Source organism: Hyperolius riggenbachi, chromosome 12, assembly GCF_040937935.1.
Source record: "Hyperolius riggenbachi isolate aHypRig1 chromosome 12, aHypRig1.pri, whole genome shotgun sequence".
Lineage (NCBI taxonomy): Eukaryota > Metazoa > Chordata > Amphibia > Anura > Hyperoliidae > Hyperolius > Hyperolius riggenbachi.
The window spans coordinates 170,843,807-170,867,346 of record NC_090657.1 but is presented as its reverse complement, the minus strand read 5'-3'; the positions used below and the strand labels follow the sequence as shown (position 1 = coordinate 170,867,346).

Genomic DNA, 23,540 nt, shown 5'->3' with positions numbered 1-23,540 from the left:
GATTATCCTGCTGCTGCACAAGTTCCGGGCGGCGTTAAATACTATTCCCCCTCTAGGTCCACGTAGATAGTGGGGAATAATGTAATTTGGCTTCAAGCTATTCTGACGACGCCAAAGTTACTAATTGTGTGCCGCTATAGCCGTAATTACTATTACGGCCTATGGTGGCGCCAGCTGCACCATAGGCATCCCTATAAAAAACATGATCCAGTAAATATTTGGATTTTTATTTCTACTATTCTTTTCTATTACACAGCCTGACTAGGAACTCCACTAAAACAGCAATAGGAACTCCAATAAAAACTGCAAAATGCATACAAATCGACTTTACATCAAGGTACAAGCAGGTCTTAAACTGATTGGTAAATTATGTGCTAACTTTTCCAGTTAAAATACAGAGTTTGGGATATACTCGCCATATAAGACTACCCCTCTTCCAACGCACACCAAATAAAAATTAAAAAACATCATATACTGGTGCTATGTATGAACAGATACTGGTGCTGTACTGTATGTGGTACCCAGTATATAACAGTATATAGGCGACTGACTGGTTGGATTGGTCAACTCTCCCTAAGCAGATTGGTGAGCTTCCCCTGTCTGCTTGTTTATCAGAGTGGTATGGAAGAATAGATTGTGCTGGGCCCATAAAACACGTCTCTTTCACCTCTCTGACCCACCCTTGTATCCTATTTATCGCCTTCTCTGTCTCTCAGATCTCGCACATGTCCACCTGCACAGCTTCACTACAGTCCTCAGCAGCGAAACCTGAGAGTCGGTAAGAGGATAGGGCGTATCACTCAGCATCAATGACACCCAGCTTCTAAGACGACCCCTGACTTTTCAGAAGATTTTCAAGGGTTAAAAAATAGTCTTATACGCCAGAATATACAGTACCTCATAATTTATTGTGTGAAGTAAAACATGACTAAAACCTACCAGAATTGCTAAATGTCATTACCGTATGAGGTAAGTTTCTGTGCATGAGGTAATTTGTTTCAAACCCCTACCAGAATAGAGGCCATACGTCTAACTACACAAGTTAAAGGTAATGCTAGCAAATATTAACTGAGTGTATGCACGTGAACTTGTGACTGACTGGAATTGTGATATGGTCAATGAAAAGTGACATAATCTGTCTGAACTTTGTGCAAGGTAGACGTATTCTGTACACAGACAATAAGAGGTGATCTCATCATCTATGTCACCATTCCAGTGTGTCACACATTTACATAAACTGCTTTGCTTTTACATTTTTAAAGGACCACGATCACAAAAAATGGTAAAATTTTAAATATATGTAATCATATACAAATAAGAAGTATAATTCTTCCAGAGTAAAATGAGCCATAAATTACCTTTATCCCATGTCGCTGTCTCTTACAGTAGGTAGTAGATATTCGACAGGTTTTGGACTAGTCCATCTTTTCATGGGGGATTCTCAGCATGGCCTTTATTGTTTATAAAGATACTCCCTGAAAAGGATTTATACAAAGATGCTGGGGAACCTCCCTGTTAGCTGTACACTATTTTTTGGACAGTTGGACAGAGCAACTGGCCATTCACTAAGGGCATTTAAAATTAAAGGGAACCTAAACTGAGAAGGATATGGATTTTTCCTCTTAACCACTTAACCATCTTAGCGGTATGGACGAGCTCAGCTCGTCCATCACCGCCGATGGCTGCCGCTCAGGCCCTGCTGGGCCGATTTTGTTCAAATAAAGAGCAGCACACGCAGCCGGCACTTTGCCAGCCGCGTGTGCTGCCCGATCGCCGCCGCTCTGCGGCGATTCGCCGCGAGCAGCGGCGAAAGAGGGTCCCCCCAGCCGCCTGAGCCCAGCGTAGCCGGAACAAAAAGTTCCGGCCAGCGCTAAGGGCTGGATCGGAGGCGGCTGACGTCAGGACGTCGGCTGACGTCCATGATGTCACTCCGCTCGTCGCTATGGCGACGATCTAAACAAAACAAGGAAGGCCGCTCATTGCGGCCTTCCTTGTTTATTCTGGGCGCCGGAGGCGATCGGAAGAACGCCTCCGGAGCGCCCTCTAGTGGGCTTTCATGCAGCCAACTTTCAGTTGGCTGCATGAAATAGTTTTTTTTAAATTTAAAAAAAACCCTCCCGCAGCCGCCTTGGCGATCTTAATAGAACGCCAGGGTGGTTAAGGACTGCAGTCATAAAACCCCTTAAGGACCAGAGCCTTTTTTTCCATTCGGACCACTGCAGCTTTCACGGTTTATTGCTCAGTCATACAACCTACCACCTAAATGAATTTTACCTCCTTTTCTTGTCACTAATACAGCTTTCTTTCGGTGCTATTTGATTGCTGCTGCGAGTTTTACTTTTTATTATATTCATCAAAAAAGACATGAATTTTGTCAAAAAAATGACTTTTTTAACTTTCTGTGCTGACATTTTTCAAATAAAGTAAAATTTCCTATACATTTGAGCGCGAAAGTTATTCTGCTACATGTCTTTGATAAAAAAAAACCATTCAGTGTATATTTATTGGATTGGGTAAAAGTTATAGCGTTTACAAACTATGGTGCCAAAAGTGAATTTTCCCATTTTCAAGCATCTCTGACTTTTCTGCGCACCTGTCAGGTTTCATGAGGGGCTAAAATTCCAGGATAGTACAAATCCCCCCCAAATGACCCCATTTTGGAAAGAAGACATCCCAAAGTATTCAGTGAGAGGCATGGTGAGTTCATAGAAGATTTTATTTTTTGTCACAAGTTAGCGGAAAATGACACTTTGTAACAAAAAAAAAAAAAAGTTTCCATTTCTTCTAACTTGCGACAAAAAAAAAGAAATCTGCCACGGACTCACTATGCTACTCTCTGAATACCTTGAAGTGTCTACTTTCCAAAATGGGGTCATTTGTGGGGTGTGTTCACTGTCCTGGCATTTTGGGGGGTGCCTAATTGTAAGCACCCCTGTAAAGCCTAAAGATGCTCATTGGACTTTGGGCCCCTTAGCGCAGTTAGGCTGCAAAAAAGTGCCACACATGTGGTATTGCCGTACTCAGAAGAAGTAGTATAATGTGTTTTGGGGTGTATTTTTACACATACCCATGCTGGGTGGGAGAAATATCTCCGTAAATGACAATTGTTTTATTTTTTTTACACACAATTGTCAATTTATAGAGATATTTCTCCCACTCAGCATGGGTATGTGGAAAAATACACCCCAAAACACATTATACTACTTCTCCTGAGTACGGCGATACCACATGTGTGGCACTTTTTTGCACCCTAACTGCGCTAAGGGGCCCAAAGTCAAATGAGTACCTTTAGGATTTCACAGGTCATTTTGAGAAATTTCGTTTCAAGACTGCTCCTCACGGTTTAGGGCCCCTAAAATGCCAGGACAGTATAGGAATCCCACAAATTACCCCATTTTAGAAAGAAGACACCCCAAGGTATTCCATTAGGAGGATGGTGAGTTCATAGAAGATTTTTTTTTTTTGTCACAAGTTAGCGGAAATTGATTTGAATAGTTTTTTTTCACAAAGTGTCATTTTCTGCTAACTTGTGACAAAAATAAAATCTTCTATGAACTCACCATACTCCTAACGGAATACCTTGGGGTGTCTTCTTTCTAGAATGGGGTCATTTGTGGGGTTCCAATACTGCCCTGGCATTTTAGGGGCCCTAAACCGTGAGGAGTAGTCTTGAACCCAAATGTCTCAAAATGACCTGTGAAATCCTAAAGGTACTCATTGGACTTTGGGCCCCTTAGCACAGTTAGGCTGCAAAAAAGTGTCACACATGTGGTATCGCCGTACTCAGAAGAAGTAGTATAATGTGTTTTGTGGTGTATTTTTACATACAACCATGCTGGGTGGGAGAAATATCTCTGTAAATGACACATTTTTGATTTTTTTTTACACACAATTGTCCATTTACAGAGAGATTTCTCCCACCCAGCATGGGTATGTGTAAAAATACACCACAAAACACATTATACTACTTCTCCTGAGTATGGCGATACTACATGTGTGACACTTTTTTGCAGCCTAGGTGCGCTAAGGGGCCCAACGTCCTATTCACAGGTCATTTTGAGGCATTTGTTTTCTAGACTACTCCCTACGGTTTAGGGCCCCTAAAATGCCAGGGCAGTATAGGAACCCCACAAGTGACCCCATTTTAGAAAGACGACACCCCAAGGTATTCCGTTAGGGGTATGGTGAGTTCATAGAAGATTTTATTTTTTGTCACAAGTTAGTGAAAAATGATACTTTGTGAAAAAAACAATAAAAATCCAATTTCCGCTAACTTTTGACAAAAAATAAAATCTTCTATGAACTCATCATACACCTAACAGAATACCTTGGGGTGTCTTCTTTCTAAAATGGGGTCACTTGTGGGGTTCCTATACTGCCCTGGCATTTTACGGGCCCAAAACTGTGAGTAGTCTGGAAACCAAATTTCTCAAAATGACTGTTCAGGGGTATAAGCATCTGCAAATTTTGATGACAGGTGGTCTATGAGGGGGCAAATTTTGTGGAAACGGTCATAAGCAGGGTGGCCTCTTAAATGACAGGATGAATTGGGCCTGATCTGATGGATAGGAGTGCTAGGGGGGTGACAGGAGGTGATTGATGGGTGTCTCAGGGGGCGGTTAGAGGGGAAAATAGATGCAATCAATGCACTGGGGAGGTGATCGGAAGGGGTTCTGAGGGGGATCTGAGGGTTTGGCCGAGTGATCAGGAGCCCACACGGGGCAAATTAGGGCCTGATCTGATGGGTAGGTGTGCTAGGGGGTGACAGGAGGTGATTGATGGGTGTCTCAAGGTGTGATTAGAGGGGGGAAATAGATGCAAGCAATGCACTAGCGAGGTGATCAGGGCTGGGGTCTGAGGGCGTTCTGAGGTGTGGGCGGGTGATTGGGTGCCCGCAAGGGGCAGATTAGGGTCTAATCTGATGGGTAACAGTGACAGGTGGTGATAGGGGGTGATTGATGGGTAATTAGTGGGTGTTTAGAGGAGAGAAGAGATGTAAACACTGCACTTGGGAGGTGATCTGATGTCGGATCTGCGGGCGATCTATTGGTGTGGGTGGGTGATCAGATTGCCCGCAAGGGGCAGGTTAGGGGCTGATTGATGGGTGGCAGTGACAGGGGGTGATTGATGGGTGGCAGTGACAGGGGGTGATTGACAGGTGATCAGTGGGTTATTACAGGGAAGAACGGATGTAAATAATGCACTGGCGAATCGATAAGGGGGGGTTTGAGGGCAATCTGAGCGTGTGGGCGGGCGATTGGGTGCCCGCAAGGGTCTAATCTGATGGGTAACAGTGACAGGTGGTGATAGGGGGTGATTGATGGGTGATTGATGGGTAATTAGTGGGTGTTTAGAGGAGAGAATAGATGTAAACGATGGATTTGGGAGGTGATCTGATGTCGGATCTGCGGGCGATCTATTGGTGTGGGTGGGTGATCAGATTGCCCGCAAGGGGCAGGTTAGGGGCTGATTGATGGGTGGCAGTGACAGGGGGTGATTGATGGGTGGCAGTGACAGGGGGTGATTGACAGGTGATCAGTGGGTTATTACAGGGAAGAACGGATGTAAATAATGCACTGGCAAATCGATAAGGGGGGGGTTGAGGGCAATCTGAGCGTGTGGGCGGGCGATTGGGTGCCCGCAAGGGTCTAATCTGATGGGTAACAGTGACAGGTGGTGATAGGGGGTGATTGATGGGTGATTGATGGGTAATTAGTGGGTGTTTAGAGGAGAGAATAGATGTAAACGATGGATTTGGGAGGTGATCTGATGTCGGATCTGCGGGCGATCTATTGGTGTGGGGGGGTGATCAGATTGCCCGCAAGGGGCAGGTTAGGGGCTGATTGATGGGTGGCAGTGACAGGGGGTGATTGACGGGTGATTGATGGGTGATTGATGGGTGATCAGGGGGGATAGATGCATACAGTACACAGGGGGGGGGGGAGGGTCTGGGGAGAATCTGAGGGGTGGGGGGGTGATCAGGAGGGAGCAGGGGGCAGTTTAGGGACTAAAAAAAAAATAGCGTTGACAGATAGTGACAGGGAGTGATTGATGGGTGATTAGGGGGGTGATTGTGTGCAAATGGTGGTCTGGGAGCTGGGCAGGGGGGGGTCTGAGGGGTGCTGTGGGCGATCAGGGGGCAGGGGGGGGGGCAGATCAGTGTGTTTGGGTGCAGACTAGGGTGACTGCAGCCTGCCCTGGTGGTCCCTCGGACACTGGGACCACCAGGGCAGGAGGCAGCCTGTATAATAAACTTTGTAAACATTACAAAGCGTATTATACGCTTCCTATCCGGGGATCGTCGGGTTAACAACCCGCCGGCGCTTCCGATTGGCCGGCGGGTTGACGTCGTGGGTGGGCGGAGCCTATTGCCGGTGGATGCGCGCGCATCCCAGCGCGCGATCCCCGGCCAGAGAGTGCCCCAGGACCTGACGCCAATCTGCGTTACGTGGTCCTGGGGCTGCCACTTTGCCGCCGCCAATATGAAGTAGGCGGTCGGCAAGTGGTTAAAATAATACCAGTTGCCTGACTCTCCTGCTGATCCTGTGTTAGCCACAGCCCCGCAACAAGCATGCAGATCAGGTGCTCTGACTCAAGTCAGACTGGATTAGCTGCATGCTTGTTTCAGGTGTGTGATTCAGCCACTACTTTGGTCAATGAGATCAGCAGGATTGCCAAGCAACTGGTATTGTTTAGAAGGAAACATCCATATCCCTCTCAGTTACGGTTCCCTTTAAAGAAACCCCTTAGAACCCCCCCCCCCCCCCCCCATGAAGAGATGGGCTGGTTCAAAACCTGTCGGTCCTGTCAGATTTATATTCCCTACTGTAAGTGACAGCAACATAGGAGATAAGTAATTCATGGCTCATTTTACTCTGGAAGAAACATGCTTCTTATTTGCATGTGTTTACATGTATTTTAAATTTTAGAATTTCCGCAATAGTGGTCCTTTAAACTTGAGCCTAACATTTTGGTAATTTATACAGTATAGTTAGTATTAACTCAAGGAACGTGTTATAAAATGAGTTTTAAAGAATTCACCCCAATATTATGTAAACCTCAGAATCAAGGTATGTACACACCCACAATAATAATAATTATTATTATTTAGTATTTATATAGCGCAAGAATTCCAATATTTGTATAGCGCTTTTCTCCTGTCGGACTCAAAGCGCTTGCCAGGCAGCCACTAGAGCGCACTCAGTAGGCAGTAGCAGTGCTAGGGAGTCTTGCCCAAGAACTTGTTACTGAATAGATGTTGGCTTAGTGAACAGGAAGAGCCGAGATTTGAACCCAGGTTTCCTGTGGCAGAGGCAGAGCCATGGACAATGACTGTAACCTGCAGGGAATGCAACTCAATTCCTTTGGGCAACAGTTCAGGACCCAATGCTGTGCATACAAAACACTTATAGCCTGGAGGTTCTGTTGCTATGGAACTTCCCTTCATAGCAACAGAACCTCCAGATTAGAAGGAGGGGCCAAAACTCAGCACAAGTTGCAGCAGTATCGCTAGTGTGTGTATCTTGATGGCTCCTTAATCTATTTCTTTAAATTTCATTTAAATGAAGCTGGTCACATGATCACAGCCCCCCTGTTCTTCATTTGAATGATGTCATGTAGGTGGTGACACAGAAAGGGCAGGCAACTGAGGAGCCCTGCATCTGTTTCAGGCTGGGAATAAGGTGGGATTTTGGCCTGCTGCTTACTGCCAATTATGATCCTGATCTTTAGGCAGCTTTGCTCATCTCTGGTTCATAATAAAATACCCTCTGTTCTCCAGATAATCAGCACCCATCATGCTTTGCAGTAAGAACAAAGTCTGACACCACTATAGTACAACATATGTGTATGTGAGTAGAGTACAGGTTAAAGGACACCAGAGCCGACAAAATAAAAGCATTTATACTTACCTGGGGCTTCCTCCAGCCCTATGTGGTTTGTGGGCATCTTCGCTATCCTCCCCCGGCCACTCCATTGTCCCATGGTAGCCTCCGTTATTTTCTTCAGTTGGTTCCCCCGCGTCGTAGAGCATGACGGGGGCATGCAAACGGCCAGGCCACGCATGCGCAGAAGAATACTACGGACTGAAAAAAATACCGGAGGCTACCACGAGACAACGGAGCAGCCAAGGAGGACAGCGAGGTAGTTACGGACCACATAGGGCTGGAGGAAGTATAAATACAATAGTATGTACCATCTCAAGTACACTTTAAGGGACAGAAGGCAAAGAGTGGTGGCAAACGAGTCATATTCAAAAAGGGAAACTGTTAGTAGTGGAGTCCCACAAGGGTTGGTTCTAGGGCCAATGCTTTTCAATGTATTAATGATCTAGCAGATGGAATACAGAGTAATGTTGCCATATGTGCAGATGTCACACAATTATGCAGAATTATAAACAGGCTAAGCAGGATAGTGACTTTTTACAAAATGATATAAACAGCATGGTTGTATGGACAGACAGCAGATTACATTTAATGTAGATACATTTGCGGTCATGCTCCCTGGACTTGGTAGAGCAACATATACAATGGTAGAGCAACATATAAGATACAAGGCTCACAGCTGGGAAAATCAGACTTGGAAAAGGATTTGGGAATACTGGTTGATAACAAGCTAACCATATTAAATGCTAAGCAGCAGCAGCTAAAGCAAATAAAATTGTGGGATGCATAAAACGAGAACTAAAATCTCAAGATACTAGTATATTACTCCATCTGTATAAATCACTTTGAGGCCTTATCTGGAGTATGGGATACAGTTTTGCCCACCACACTATTAGGAAGGACACTTGCATATCAGATCAGGTAGAAAGAAAGTCAACTAAATAAATCAGGGGGATGGAACATCTCAAGAAAGGTTGGACAAACTGGGTTTAATTAGCTTGGAAAAAACATGTACAAATACTTAAGAGGGCAACACAAAAAATTGGCAGATGAGCTAATTGTCCCAAGGACTGTGCAAAGGACAAGAGGACATGATATGCGTATGAAGGAAAAAAGTTTTGCCATTGATTTAGGAAGGGTTTTTTTTGCGGTAAGACTTGTTAATGACTGGAACATTTTACACCAGGAAGTGGTTATGACAAATTCTATATCTGCGTTTATAAGAGACTTGAATGCTTTCCTTACATTGAAGGACATCCACGGATATTATTCACGGCATTGTTGGGTAATTCCCAGCAGAGTTGATTCAGGAATTTTATCTGACTCCCACCTGGAGACGGGAAGGAATTTTTTTAATTGGGTTTTTTTTTTTTTGCCTTTCCTTGAAGGAACTGGGATATGCAGGACAGAAAGATACCCAATGTTTACTTATTCGTTAATTATTTATTTGTATTAGTTTGGTTGGACTTGATAGACGGATGTCTTTTTTTTAACCAAACTATGTATAAAAAGAATACATTTTTTAAAAGCCAAATAAAAATAATACAGTAATTAAATAAAACCCTTTGCATTTCCTTAAAGAGGAACTGTCGGGAAAATCTTAACATTTAAAACACATACACATAAGAAGTACATTTCTTCCAGAGTAAAATGAGCCATAAATTAATTTTCTCCTATGTTGCTGTCACTTACAGTAGGTAGTAGAAATCTGACATTACCGACAGGTTTTAGGTTAGTCCATCTCTCCATAGGGGGGATTCTCAGCATGGCCTTTATGCTTTATAAAGACATTCCCTGAAAAATATTTATACTAAGATGCTGGCCAGCCTCCCTGCTCGCTGCACACTATTTTGGCAGTTGGACGGAGCAACTGCCATTCACTAAGTGCTTTTAAAAATAAATAAAACCCTGAGAACCCCCCTATGAGAAGATGGGCTAGTCCAAAATCTGTCGGTAATGTCAGATTTCTACTACCTACTGTAAGTGACAGCAACATAGGAGAAAAGTAATTTATGGCTCATTTTACTCAGGAAGAAATGTAATTCTTATTTGTACGTGTTTTAAATTTAAAGATTTTTGTGACAGTTCCTCTTTAAAGAATTACCTCTGCATTGAAAATGATGAAGTAAACCTTCTGTGGAAACCTGAGTCATTCTCAATGATATTGGTCTCTGCATTCTTTTCATACAGTCTTGCCACAACTTCCCTCATATCCGTAAATGGTAATAAGGCAAGTTCCCTGCCAAGTCTAATTACGTCTTCACCTTGCCTTGTGTGAGCCATTAAAACTGTACACTTCTTATTTAATGGTAATGGGATACACTGATCTCACTGAGGACACAATTCCTAATACGTAAAAGCAATTATACCTCTACATGGCAACTCACAGGAGAAAATCAGTTACCATGACTACACTACTAAAAGGTATGGAGTACTTTATGCCACCAAAATTATGGAGAAGGCTCAGAGGGTCTTCAAGTGGGAATGAATGTAAAAGATGCTATTTATACTCCAGAACTAATAGTGTGGTGGGCAAAACTGTATCCCATACTCCAGATGTGACCTCAAAGTGATTTATACAGAGGAAGTAATATACTAGTATCTTGAGATTTTAGTTTCCGTTTTAGGCATCCCAGAATTTTATTTGCTTTAGCTGCTGCTGCTTGGCATTGGATATAGTTATCTTGTTATCAACCAGTATTCCCAAATCCTTTTCCCAGTCTGATTTTCCCAGCTGTAAGCCATTTATCTTATTTGTCGTTCTACCATTGGCAAGTCCAAGGTCCATGACCTTAAATTTATATATATTAAATTTAACCACTTGCCGACTGCCCACTACCTATGGGCGGCGGCAAGGTGGCTCCCCCAGGATCGTGTAACGCCGATCGGCGGCGGCACCTGGTGGACTAATTAGCCGGGGATCTGCATTAGGCTCCGCCCAGCCGCGACGTCAACCCATCGGCCAATAAGCAGCACCGGCGGGTTGTAAATACCCCGATCTCGCCGTTACTAATGTATAATACACTTTGTTAAGCTAACAAAGTATTATACTGGCTGCCTCCTCTCCTGGTGGTCTCAGTGATCGAGCGACTAACCAGGGGAGAAGGCAGCTGTGTATGTAAACACACACACACACACACACTGATCCTGTCCCCCCTGCCCCCATGACCACCCACAGCACCCCTCAGACACCCCCCCCCCCCCCGATCCACATGTGCTGTCTACATATAATCCTGCCCACACCTATACCACCTCGTGGCTGCATGCACAACAATGTGCTCACCAAAACTGATGCTGACCCCTCACAGACCAGCAAATATCGCTTGTTAATACTCCGGTGGGCGATGGCTGCCTGACTTCTTTGCCTAATAAAATGCTCCAAACAAGTCCAACATAGCGTAAAACCATTTAATACATGAAAAAATAAAAAGTAGTGCACTCACAAATTGTACGGATCAAATGCGCATATCAGATTATCAGTCCACATGTGCTGTATGGCGTCTCTTCCTGCTCTGCCTGTAGTTCCGCCCTACCGGTTTCGTCAGATGGTAGCCCCTAATTTCGGCCATTATAGTTTTTAAATAATGCATGCTACTGTAATTAAAACCCATGAAATGTATTTGCCCATTTGTCCCGGTTATAAAACCGTTTAAATGATGTCCCTATCACAATGTTTGGTGACAATATTTTATTTGGAAATAGAGGTGCATTTTTTTCAGTTTAGCATCCATCGCTAATTACAAGCCCGCAGTTTATAAAGTAACAGTGTTATACCCTCTTGACATAAATATTTAAAAAGTTCAGTCCCTAAGGTAACTATTTATGTTTTGTTTTTTTCAATTGTATTTTTTTTCTTTTTAATTACAAAAATAAATAAATTGGGGAGTGTGGGAGGTAATGAGTTAATTTATTGTGTAAATGTAATGTGTTTGTATATGTAAAATGCTTTAGGGTGTAGTTTTACTATTTGGCCACAAGATGGCCACAGTGTGTTTGTTTACATGCGACCTGTAAGCGTCCGGAAGAACGGTTACAGGAAACAGTACGAGGCTGAGAAGATCACAATGATCGCGCTGCTTCTAATAGAAGCAGCGGATCATTGCGGGGGCTTAGATCAATGAACGGGAATGGATTTTCCCGTTCATTGATCTCCGGGCGGCGGCGTGCACGAGCGGCGGGAGCGCGGACAGCGGCGGTAGCGCGGAAGGTACGGATTTCTCCGCCCCGGAGAAATTCGTACCGCAGGGGTTAAGTGGTTAAAATTAAAAAATGTACCGGTATATATTTTTAAAAAAAGAAACAAACATCTGGGGGGGCGATCAAACCCCACCAAAAGAAAGCTCTGTTGGTGGGGAGAAACAGTGGGGGGGGGGGGGGGGGAGACACCTTATGTGCGGAGTTGTGTGGCCCTGCAGCGAGGCCTTAAAGCTGCAGTAGCCAATTTAGAAAAAAATGGCCTGGTCTTTAGGGGGGTTTAACACTGCGGCCCTCAAGTGGTTAAGAATCTAGAGACTTTCTTTCTGATCAACCTTTAAAGTCATGGCCATTGCATAAGTCTGAAGCATACCAAGCAACAGATTGCTTGACTGATAGCTAAAGAGATGATATGGCCACCCCATGTTTCCCTTCACTTCCAGGAGAGGTGTGAAGCTGTCAGCTCTGTCTAGTAAAGCCACTACCCATGTTTTTCCAGGCCTTTCTGTGACTAGGGAGGGAACGATGTGACTTGTCACCACACTCAAGGTTTTGCACAAATGCAGAAGCCTGAAAGCAATCATATGCTTGGCCAAATTTCTGGACAAGAGCAAAGGTCTTCCCCTCACATCCTGATTGAGAGAAGTGGTTTGGGGCAGCTCGGTTACACCTACCTTCAAAAATGAAGGACAGCACAGGGGAACTCTATATACCAACTCTACAGAGCTCAATTCCACTAGGAGCCTTTTTTGTCATGTCACCCCCTTACCAAGTGTACTAAAACTACTAACCAGTGAACTTGGGCTTAACATTATTCGAGTGAAATTCTACTTTGCTGGAATGATGCATCAGTGATGCACAAAATTGTTGTCTTTAATTTACAGCCAACTCTAGATTATCAAAACTGTCTACACACACCCAAGTTGCATTACATTTCTGGGCTGGAATCTGTTCTCTACGTTGCAATAGATGGGCTAGTGGTCTACGCAGAGAACCTATTGATCTGACATACTCACCTGATCCAGTCAGAAATGGCCAGATTTGGCAATGGTCTCCTGTTATCTTAATAATGACTTACAACTAGGTACCGCCTCAAATTAAGCCCTCTACTTTGATATGAAAACATGAAGTGGGAGTCTTAACCAGCTCCCGTCTGCCTTACGCCGATGGGTGGTGGAAGCATGACTCACTGGGGACCGACTAACGCCAATTGGCGTCAAAGTGCGGTGGGGGCGGGACGAACACTGGCAATCCAGCGCAGGAGACTTGGGCGCAGCCGGCGCCACCATAGACCATAATAGGAATTACAGCTATAGTGGCGTACAGTGAGTAACTTCACCGCCGTCAGAAGACGGAGCTTAAGTTACTTTTAAAACACTGTAAAAATAATTACATCATTCCCCATCATCCACATCAACCTAGAGGGGGAATAATAATGAACGTCGTCGGGAACTTGTGCGGCAGCAGGATAAGCCATACCGGCTGTATCCTGCAAGCAAGTCGTACGCCTCCCAACCGCCTTACGCCGATGGGTGGTGGAAGCATGACTTGCTAGGGACCTACTAACGCCAATTGGCATCAAAGTGCGGTGGGCGGGAAAGCAGGGAAAATGCGCTCGCTCGCGCATTCCCTGCTCGTAAAAAAAGAGGGGAATGGAGGTCAGCCTGCCAGCCGTGATCGGAGCTGGCAGGCTAAAATAGAGAAAAAACTAAACACAAATATATGTGTACAGCACTGCGATCTAGAGCAGGGCTGAACACAGGCCATCCCTGTCATTTAACTGTCCCTAGCAACGGCTCACAATCTAATACCATGCACAGGCTGATGCCTATGCATGTATAATGTAGTGTATGTATTGCAGTCTAAGGACAATTCAGGGAGGGGGGGAGGGGGTAGAAGAAATGGTTAAAAAAATATAAAAAATGATGATATTGAATTAATAAAAAAAAAAAGAAACAAACAAACTAAAGATTGCAGCAGCCATCAGAAACTACCAAAATATAGTTCTATTAGGGGGAAGAAAAGAAGGCAAAATTATTCATTTGGGTGCTAAGTTGCATGACTGTGCAATAAACCATTAAAGCTGCGCAGTGCAGAATTGTAAAAAAAATAATCTGGTCACTGAGGGTATAAACCTCTGGTCTCCAAGAGGTTAAAACTAGGAACTACCTAAATGGTATAGAATTACAGCAGTGGCTGAACCAGCAGGGCAGATGCTGGTAAAGCTGTAAAAGACCATGTGGCTTTTAGGTGACATCAAGAGCCACACCTGAGATCTTCTCTATCTAAGGGCTCATAGACACGTCCCAACAATCTGCCCAACTATCTTTCAAACTTGGTCTGTTGGAAGATCGTTGGGCGTATGTACAGCTGCCAAACAACCAGGAAACCAACTGGTAACAGGTTGTCAGGTTGCCAGATCCAACCGGTGGCTCAATCTGCCCAACTATCATGTGGGTTTTTGTTGCTGTTGAATGCAGACATGTTATGCAGTTTGTTGTTAAGTTTGCATGCATAGTATTTAAGTGAGTTGGTAGTTTAGTTGGTTGGTTTGTTTACGTACTTGTCATGTAAACAACTTGTTGTGGGGTTGGTTGTGCATATGAGCCTAAATAATGGCCACTAATGATTAAGGTTCTATATCAGTGGCCACCAATGAATGATATCGGTAAATGCTACTTTTTTCTGCACACTTGACATTGCTTGTATATGTTACGGCCAGAACCTGAAGTCTGGCCACTTTGGGTTCTGGCCAGCCAAAATGCGAAGTGGCCATGTTACAGCGGCCAATGTCAGAAACAACCTTTGGCTCCTCCCCAGCCTCTCTCCTCTCAGCAGTCGGCCAATAGCGAGCAGCAATTAGAGTCTGGGGCTCTGGCTCCTTCCCCGCCTCCTCCTCTCACCTCTGGCATTGGCACTGGGTATCCCTATATCGTCCCCCTCGCTCACTTCCCCGTTATGAAAAGTTTCTGTTTGTATTCGCATGGAAGTACCACAGGAAGCAGGGGTTCGTGACACCACTTTGGTTCCGATACGTGGGCACTGCAGAGTGGGTGCTGGCAGAAAAAATGTCTGCAGCGCTCCCGTTGCCTGCTCCTTGGGATGCTTCCCTGTGGTAACGAACATCTCGGGTGTGCGAGGGGTGATGGGGGTGGGTAGGGATACTGGACCTGCAGCTGTCAGAGGTGAGACTGCTGAGAGGAGAGACACAGGGGGAGGAGCCGGAGCCGCCAGAATGAATTCATTTCTGATATTGGCCGCTGTAACATGGCCACTTCGCATTTTGGCCGGCCAGAACCCAAAGTGGCCAGACTTCGGGTTCTGGCCATAACATATATAAACAATTAGGCCTACTTTTCTATAACTAGCTAAAGGAAGTTGGTTACCTTCCTCTGGAATCAGAACAGAACACTTCCTGAAATATTTACATACATGTTTGAGAAACTCTTCACATAATCAAATATTGAAACTCTGTGACATTGTGCAGAAGTCATATTCATCGCTGTACTAAAATGCACAGGAAAGAATATGAACTCAAGCTTATCACTGGTCACACAGTACATAGAAGTACCAGTTGTTACGTATTTACTGTGCTGAAACAATTGCCTTCATTTTCCTAAGGGTTCCTCCTACGTAATGTTGTCACGACAGGATGCAAATAAAAGCTATCCTGATTTGTTAGGCAAACAGGTAACTTTGTTTTCTCATCTACAGAATTGAGGAAATGAATGTAAGAAAAAAAAAAAAACAGCATTCAATGTTTGATGACCTCACATGAGAGCGCATTTAAAAAGAAAAAGGATGAATTGTTAATCATATTACAAGCTTCCATGGCAGTAAAAGCTGGTTTCCATACAGTTATGAAAGCTCAAGTAAAGAGGACCTGTACTGAAAATAACAATCAATAAAATTGCTTGGGGTTTACCATATTTATTTATAGATTATTTAGTGAGTGTTGTATAGTAAAATATTTCCTCTCTCTGATTTACATTCTGACATTTATCACTGGTGGTGACAGCTTTAGTTCTGCCAAATGATCTGTGAGTTCTATGCACAGAGGGAGATACTGTTTGCTTGGCAGTTGGAAACAGATAGTATTTCCTACAATGCAGGGAGTTTCACAGACAGAAAACTGTCAGGACCATGGTCATGACATCACACTGTGGGAGGGGCTTCACCCCAATATCAGCCACACAGACCGCCCTGATGATCTAATTGGGAAAATGTAAAGATTTCTCTCACAGCTTAAAGTGGATCTCCAATCTGTTCAGTAAAATAAAACATAAAACAACAAAAAGCAAAACAGAGTATCCACAGGCATGATGGAGAGCGAGTCCAATAAGCACAACAAAGCCATTCTAAATCTGGTGGACTCTATGCTAAAGATCAATGGAATGAGAAGGAAGAGAAGAGAAGAGGATGACGAGAGGAGGAGTCCCGCGGCATGAAGTAAACTGGAAATGCCACAAAGACCGGGCCTTGGGCGGCAGCTGGCCAAGGGGCAGCTGGACATGGAAGAGGGATTGCTGCATATGGAAGAGAAGGCTGCAAATGGAATACAGAGGTTGCAAATAAGGAGCAACACATGGACATAGGGAGCTGCAGCCCAAGTGACCTGTATAGAACTGAAGGCTGCTGTACATGAATGTTAGACATGGGAGAGGGGGGCTGCACATGTAATGGGAGGGGGCTGCTGTCCATGAATGTTACACATGGAAGAGGGGACGGCACAAGGAATAGAAGGGGGCTGCTGTACATGGATGTTACATATGGAAGAGGGGGCTGCACGTTGAATGGGAGGAGGTGCTGTACATGAATGATATACATGGAAGAGGGGCTGCACAAGGAATAGGAAGGGGTGCTGCACAAGGAATAGGATGAGCTGCTGTACATGAATGTTACACATGGAAGAGGGGGCTGCACAGGGAATAGGAGGAGGTGTTGTACATGGATGTTACACATGGAAGAGGGGGCAGCACAAGGAATAGGAGGGGGTGCTGTACATGTGCAACCAGAAAAATCCCGCTGCACCAATTGGTTGGGTGAAATTAGAAAATCCTTTTATTGCTCTTTAATCCATCATCAGTGTTACAATGAAAAAGCTCACGCGTATCGGAGCGTAGGATGGTTCCTTAATCATAGCTTACAAACAAGAGTATGTTCACAGGTTATATAGTGCATCAGGTCACACCCCTGGGGGTGTGGACCCCAGACTTAAAGGTATATACAACACAGTGCTATTAAAAAGGTGGTATATATCACCATAATGCATAATATAAAATCCCTATTTAAAAACAAGTACATACAGCATGATATCATAGCAACCTAACATGATAACTACTCAGTATTCATAGTTGTTTTATTATTTTATATTTCGGATGATACCTAACCTTATTTATCATAGAATGTGTTGAGATCTAATCTGGAATTTAGTCCTAAAGGGGAACGTGTCCCCAATTTCCAGATCCAGAAAGCTTCTCGCCTTAAAAGTCTCCCATAAATGTCTCCTCCCCTCAAGGAATGTGACACCCTTTCTATACCATGGAACCTGAAACCCGACATATTGCCTGAGTGGACATGGAAAAAATGTCTGGAAACGCTCGAGGCGCGGGTAATATATGCAGCGTTCCTGAGACATCTTCCAGCCCCATGATAGTGTTCGGAAATTCTCTGACGGAGGGGACGGGTAGTACAACCCACATACTGCATCCCACACTCCACATAGATGACCAGATATACAACATTATGGGTATTACAATTGATATATTGTCTAATGTCATAGCTGGTATGTCTGGAGAGTGAGAGAACCTCCCGTGCTTGTTCGTGAACATCGCAGTACCTACATGTGCTGTAGCCACATCTGTAAGAGCCTAAATATCTCAGCCAAGTGGGTCTAGGTCTATCGGCACTTTGGAACAAGCTAGGGGAAAGTCTTGCGCCCAAAGTAGGAGCGCGTCGTGAGGAAAAGCCACAACCCTCCGCCAATACAGCTTGCAGTTTAGGATCTGAGTGGAGGACAGGCAAGTATTTTTTAATAGTTTTAACGATCTGGGCATATTCCAGACTGTATGAAGTGACAAAGTTTATACCTTTATTAAATTGCCTGTTCCCACAGCCAGATCCAGGAGTTAGTAGATCAGCTCTAGTTTTATGTAAAACCCGATCTCTGGCCTCCGAAATGAGGTCATCCTGATAACCTCGATCTCTAAGGGCTGGTTCAGACGGACGCTTGCAGAGCGTTTACAGCCAGCGTTCGGGGCTTGGCGTTAAACGCTCCCATTCAAGTGAATGGGAGCGTTTGTACCAAGCTTTCGTGTGCGTTTGCACGAACGCGGCGTTCGGGTCCCGATTTTCCCTGGCGTTCAAGGAGCCCCTGGAAGCTACATGTAGCTTCTAGGGGCGGTTAACCGCTACGGGTAATATCCCCCTAGGGGAAGAAAAAACGCGACCGCATCCGAACGCAACGCGAACGCTGCTGAAAGCCCGAACGCATTGCCGCCGCGACGCCAATGAACGTGACGCCTCCAAACGTCCGTCTGAACCAGCCCTAAGTCTGGTTTGTACTAGATCCAATTCTTGTTTAATTTTAGTTGGATCTGAACAGTTCCTTGCCGCTCTAATCATTTCTCCATATGGAATGGATCTTAAGGTGTGTCTCGGATGGCAGCTTGTGGCTAAAAGCAAAGAGTTGCCCGCACATTCCTTCCTAAAAGTTCTGGTCAGTATCTTCCCCGTCGTGGCACAGCCAGTCAGATGTAAATCTAAAAAATCAATTCCCGAGGTATTATGGGACATCGTAAAGGACAGGTTCAAATCGTTGTTGTTACAGTACTCCAAAAATTGCGACACGCCCCCCTCAGGCCCCCTCCAAACCAGCAGCAGATCATCTATATATCTGTTTGACGGGGTGTATTATCTCCAGAGATGCGGAGCTTCTATGGGAGCCAAGTTCTCCCCATCCCTGGCAAACCTGTACATGGGATGGTGGGAGGAGCTCCGCATCTTTGGAGAATTCAACCCCTTTTCTGAGTCTATATTTTGGTATGCTAGATATATAGATGATCTGCTGCTGGTTTGGAGGGGGCCTGAGGGGGGCGTGTCGCAATTTTTGGAGTACTGTAACAACAACGATTTGAACCTGTCCTTTACGATGTCCCATAATACCACGGGAATTGATTTTTTAGATTTACATCTGACTGGCTGTGCCACGACGGGGAAGATACTGACCAGAACTTTTAAGAAGGAATGTGCGGGCAACTCTTTGCTTTTAGCCACAAGCTGCCATCCGAGACACACCTTAAGATCCATTCCATATGGAGAAATGATTAGAGCGGCAAGGAACTGTTCAGATCCAACTAAAATTAAACAAGAATTGGATCTAGTACAAACCAGACTTAGAGATCGCGGTTATCAGGATGACCTCATTTCGGAGGCCAGAGATCGGGTTTTACATAAAACTAGAGCTGATCTACTAACTCCTGGATCTGGCTGTGGGAACAGGCAATTTAATAAAGGTATAAACTTTGTCACTTCATACAGTCTGGAATATGCCCAGATCGTTAAAACTATTAAAAAATACTTGCCTGTCCTCCACTCAGATCCTAAACTGCAAGCTGTATTGGCGGAGGGTTGTGGCTTTTCCTCACGACGCGCTCCTACTTTGGGCGCAAAACTTTCCCCTAGCTTGTTCCAAAGTGCCGATAGACCTAGACCCACTTGGCTGAGATATTTAGGCTCTTACAGATGTGGCTACAGCACATGTAGGTACTGCGATGTTCACGAACAAGCACGGGAAGTTCTCTCACTCTCCAGACATACCAGCTATGACATTAGACAATATATCAATTTTAATACCCATAATGTTGTATATCTGGTCATCTGTGTGGAGTGTGGGATGCAGTATGTGGGTTGTACTACCCGTCCCCTCCGTCAGAGAATTTCCGAACACTATCATGGGGCTGGAAGATGTCTCAGGAACGCTGCATATATTACCCGCGCCTCGAGCGTTTCCAGACATTTTTTCCATGTCCACTCAGGCAATATGTCGGGTTTCAGGTTCCATGGTATAGAAAGGGTGTCACATTCCTTGAGGGGAGGAAACATTTATGGGAGACTTTTAAGGCGAGAAGCTTTCTGGATCTGGAAATTGGGGACACGTTCCCCTTTAGGACTAAATTCCAGATTAGATCTCAACACATTCTATGATAAATAAGGTTAGGTATCATCCGAAATATAAAATAATACTAACAACTATGAATACTGGGTAGTTATCATGTTAGGTTGCTATGATATCATGCTGTATGTACTTGTTTTTAAATAGGGATTTTATATTATGCATTATGGTGATATATACCACCTTTTTAATAGCACTGTGTTGTATATACCTTTAAGTCTGGGGTCCACACCCCCAGGGGTGTGACCTGATGCACTATATAACCTGTGAACATACTCTTGTTTGTAAGCTATGATTAAGGAACCATCCTACGCTCCGATACGCGTGAGCTTTTTCATTGTAACACTGATGATGGATTAAAGAGCAATAAAAGGATTTTCTAATTTCACCCAACCAATTGGTGCAGCGGGATTTTTCTGGTTGCATGTGGACTTTGGCATTTGATTTCCCTGCTCCCTTTTGGTTATACACGTGAGTGCAGCGGTCTCTCCTTTCCTTTCCTCCAGGTGCTGTACATGAATGTTACACATGGAAGACGGGGCAACACAAGGAATAGGAGGGGCTGCTGTACATGGATGTTACACATGGAAGAGGGGGCTGCACAAGGAATAGGAGGAGGTGCTGTACATGAATGTTAGACATGGAAGAGGGGGCTGCAAAGGGAATAAGGAGGGGCTGCTGTACATGAATGTTACTCATGGAAGAGGGGGCAGCACAAGGAATAGGAGGGGGTACTGCACATAAAAGAGGGGGCTGCACATGGAATAGGAGGGGGTACTGCACATGAATGTTACACATGGAAGAGGGGGCTGCACATGGAATAGGAGGGGGTACTGCACATGAATGTTACACATGGAAGAGGGGGCAGCACAAAGAATAGGAGGGGATACTGCACATGAATGTTACTCATGGAAGAGGGGGCTGCACATGGAATAGGAGGGGGTACTGCACATGAATGTTACACATGGAAGAGGGGGCTGCACATGGAATAGGAGGGGGTACTGCACATGAATGTTACACATGGAAGAGGAGGCTGCACAAGGAATAGGAGGGGGTGCTGCACATGGAAGGGAAGCTGCAAGAAACTTGGCCTAGGGGCGGAAAAAGTATAAATCCGGTGTTGGAAGTAAACCAGCGGACACATTAAGACATGCTTCAGCAGGACAGGTAACAGTATTGCCAACACTGCGTCGGTCGTCGCTTAATCCAAAGCCATTAGCAACGCACTCCTGACCAGCTGCCGATTTCTGGCAGTTTTGATCACACAGATCAAATCTAAAGTATATCGATGGGTAAGATCGACTAGTGTATGACCAGCTGTACAGGGGCATATCATTCCGGAACCGGGCAGTTCGGCGCAGGGCGACCCGAATGGTGGCTCTTGCTGCCGCCGCTAAATTCCCCGGCGGTGTTAAATACTGTTCCCCCTACAAGTTGTCACAACTTGGAGGAAGATGTAATTTGGGGTTTGACAACCGGCGGAGCCATTAATTCCCATTACACGGGGTGCACAGCATTGCTGCTATGATGGCGCTCTGCTTCGGTACTCGCCGCCGGGCACTGAAATGAACTGCTTCGAGCTTTACATGACACATGCTCTCCATTGGTCTCTATTCTTAGTAATTTACTTTGCTCTCCAAAAGGTTGCATCTAGGAAAATGTTTAGTAATCTAATTAAAGTATACCTGTGACGGCGAAATAAAAAGATTTTCTCCAGACCCATGAGCTTCCAGGGCTTCCTCCAGACCCATGAGCACCGATGCGTCCCTTGCCGTCCTCCAGAGTGCCTCTGTTCGGCAGCAATCACTCGCGGTAATCTGGCTCAGTCGTGCCAGTCGGCACTTCTGTGCATGCGCGGCTCCTCAGGCGCGACTGAGCCAGATTACCGGGACTGACTGCGGTCAATCGGAAGCACTCGGGAGGCCGGCGAGGGACGCATCGGTACTCATGGGGCTGAAGGAAGCCCCAGGTGAGTATAACATCTTTATTTCGCTGTCACAGGTATACTTTAAAGGTATTGCCTGAGGGAACCGCTGTGTACTTTTTGCAATGACAAGTATACAATTTATTACAGGACAAAGGGCATCATGTGGGACCAGAGTTACTTACCTGTAATCACATAAAAAGATGGCTCCATAGTCGTGTCTGTGTCGGATGACTCTGCCGATGGCCTGATTAACAGCGCGGGAGGCCTGCTGCCGATACCACTCCTGACCAGAAAGGTACTACAGGGAGGAGATGAGGCACATTATAGCACACTGCTTGTGTCATACAACATTGAAGGTGAAAAGCAACACAAAACTTCCACTTTTCATTCAAAAGGACAACATGATGAAGAGCCATTTGCCAGATGCTGGCAACAAAAATCTCTTGTCTGACTTAAAGTGGCCATAAACTTATAGATAGCCACTAGGTTCAACCATTAAGGTGGCCACTAACGATACAATTTGCAAAACGATCATTTAGGAATGATTATTTCTATGAACGATCAGAAATTATCATCTGGGATCACTTATGGAAAAAAATGTCTTACCCAATCAAATCAGATTGATGGGATCGATCCGAGAATCGGATCGATTTCATTAATTCGATCGGTTGGTTAGATCTCAGTTTATCGTATCGTTAGTGGCCACCTTTAGATAGATCCCTGTCAGATCAAATCTGCCAATTACTGTGCCACACACTATTGACAGATTTTAAACAGAATTCAGGATGAAATCTATAAAAAAAAATGTATTGAACCGCAGCATCGCACTGTTTGATCCAGTGCACCGCTATTAGCCATTAATCTGCCACTGCTCTTGACCCACCGCTGTTCTATATCTTCAGTCCAGAGCAATAAACTGATTCAATTGATTTGGCCTAAAAATCGAATGAATGATCGATCCGGCTGCCCGTTGCATGGATTTCTAGCAGATTATATCAGAGTGATAGAATCACTAGATATTGACAGGAAAAATCAAGTGTATGGCCACCTTTACTAAGGATGTCCATACACAAACAATCCAATCTGGTTTATCCAGTTATCCGGAATCAGGCTCAGCAAAGCGGTGCCTGTACCATTTTTGGGGCGATTTTCGTATAATGCAAGGTATAGAGGAAGAGCGCTAAATGCTCACAAAACCGCTTTATGCAGCGATTGCGTTAGCGGTTTTTTTTTAGAATAAATACATTGTATTTATTCTTTTCCGGGTCAAAGAGTTCACTTCCTGATTTGCGCCAGGGAGTGAACCTCAAAACGCTCTGGCAAAGCGTTTAGAAAAGCGCTTTTTCCAAAAACGAACCGTGCA

At 44.7% G+C, this 23,540-nt stretch overlaps 1 protein-coding gene across 11 annotated transcripts in view; it reads right to left on the bottom strand.

Moving 5' to 3' along the window:
- RTEL1 (regulator of telomere elongation helicase 1) overlaps window positions 1–23,540 on the bottom strand; it is a 441,366-nt gene that overhangs the window by 209,997 nt on the left and 207,829 nt on the right. For all 11 annotated transcript variants that reach the window (XR_011025114.1, XR_011025113.1, XM_068262473.1 and 8 more), the window contains exon 23: window positions 22,360–22,475. Coding sequence is in view for 9 of the 11 variants with exons in the window: in XM_068262473.1 (XP_068118574.1) it covers window positions 22,360–22,475 (116 nt within the window). In the remaining 2 variants the exon portion in view is untranslated. The remainder of the gene's footprint in view (window positions 1–22,359; window positions 22,476–23,540) is intronic.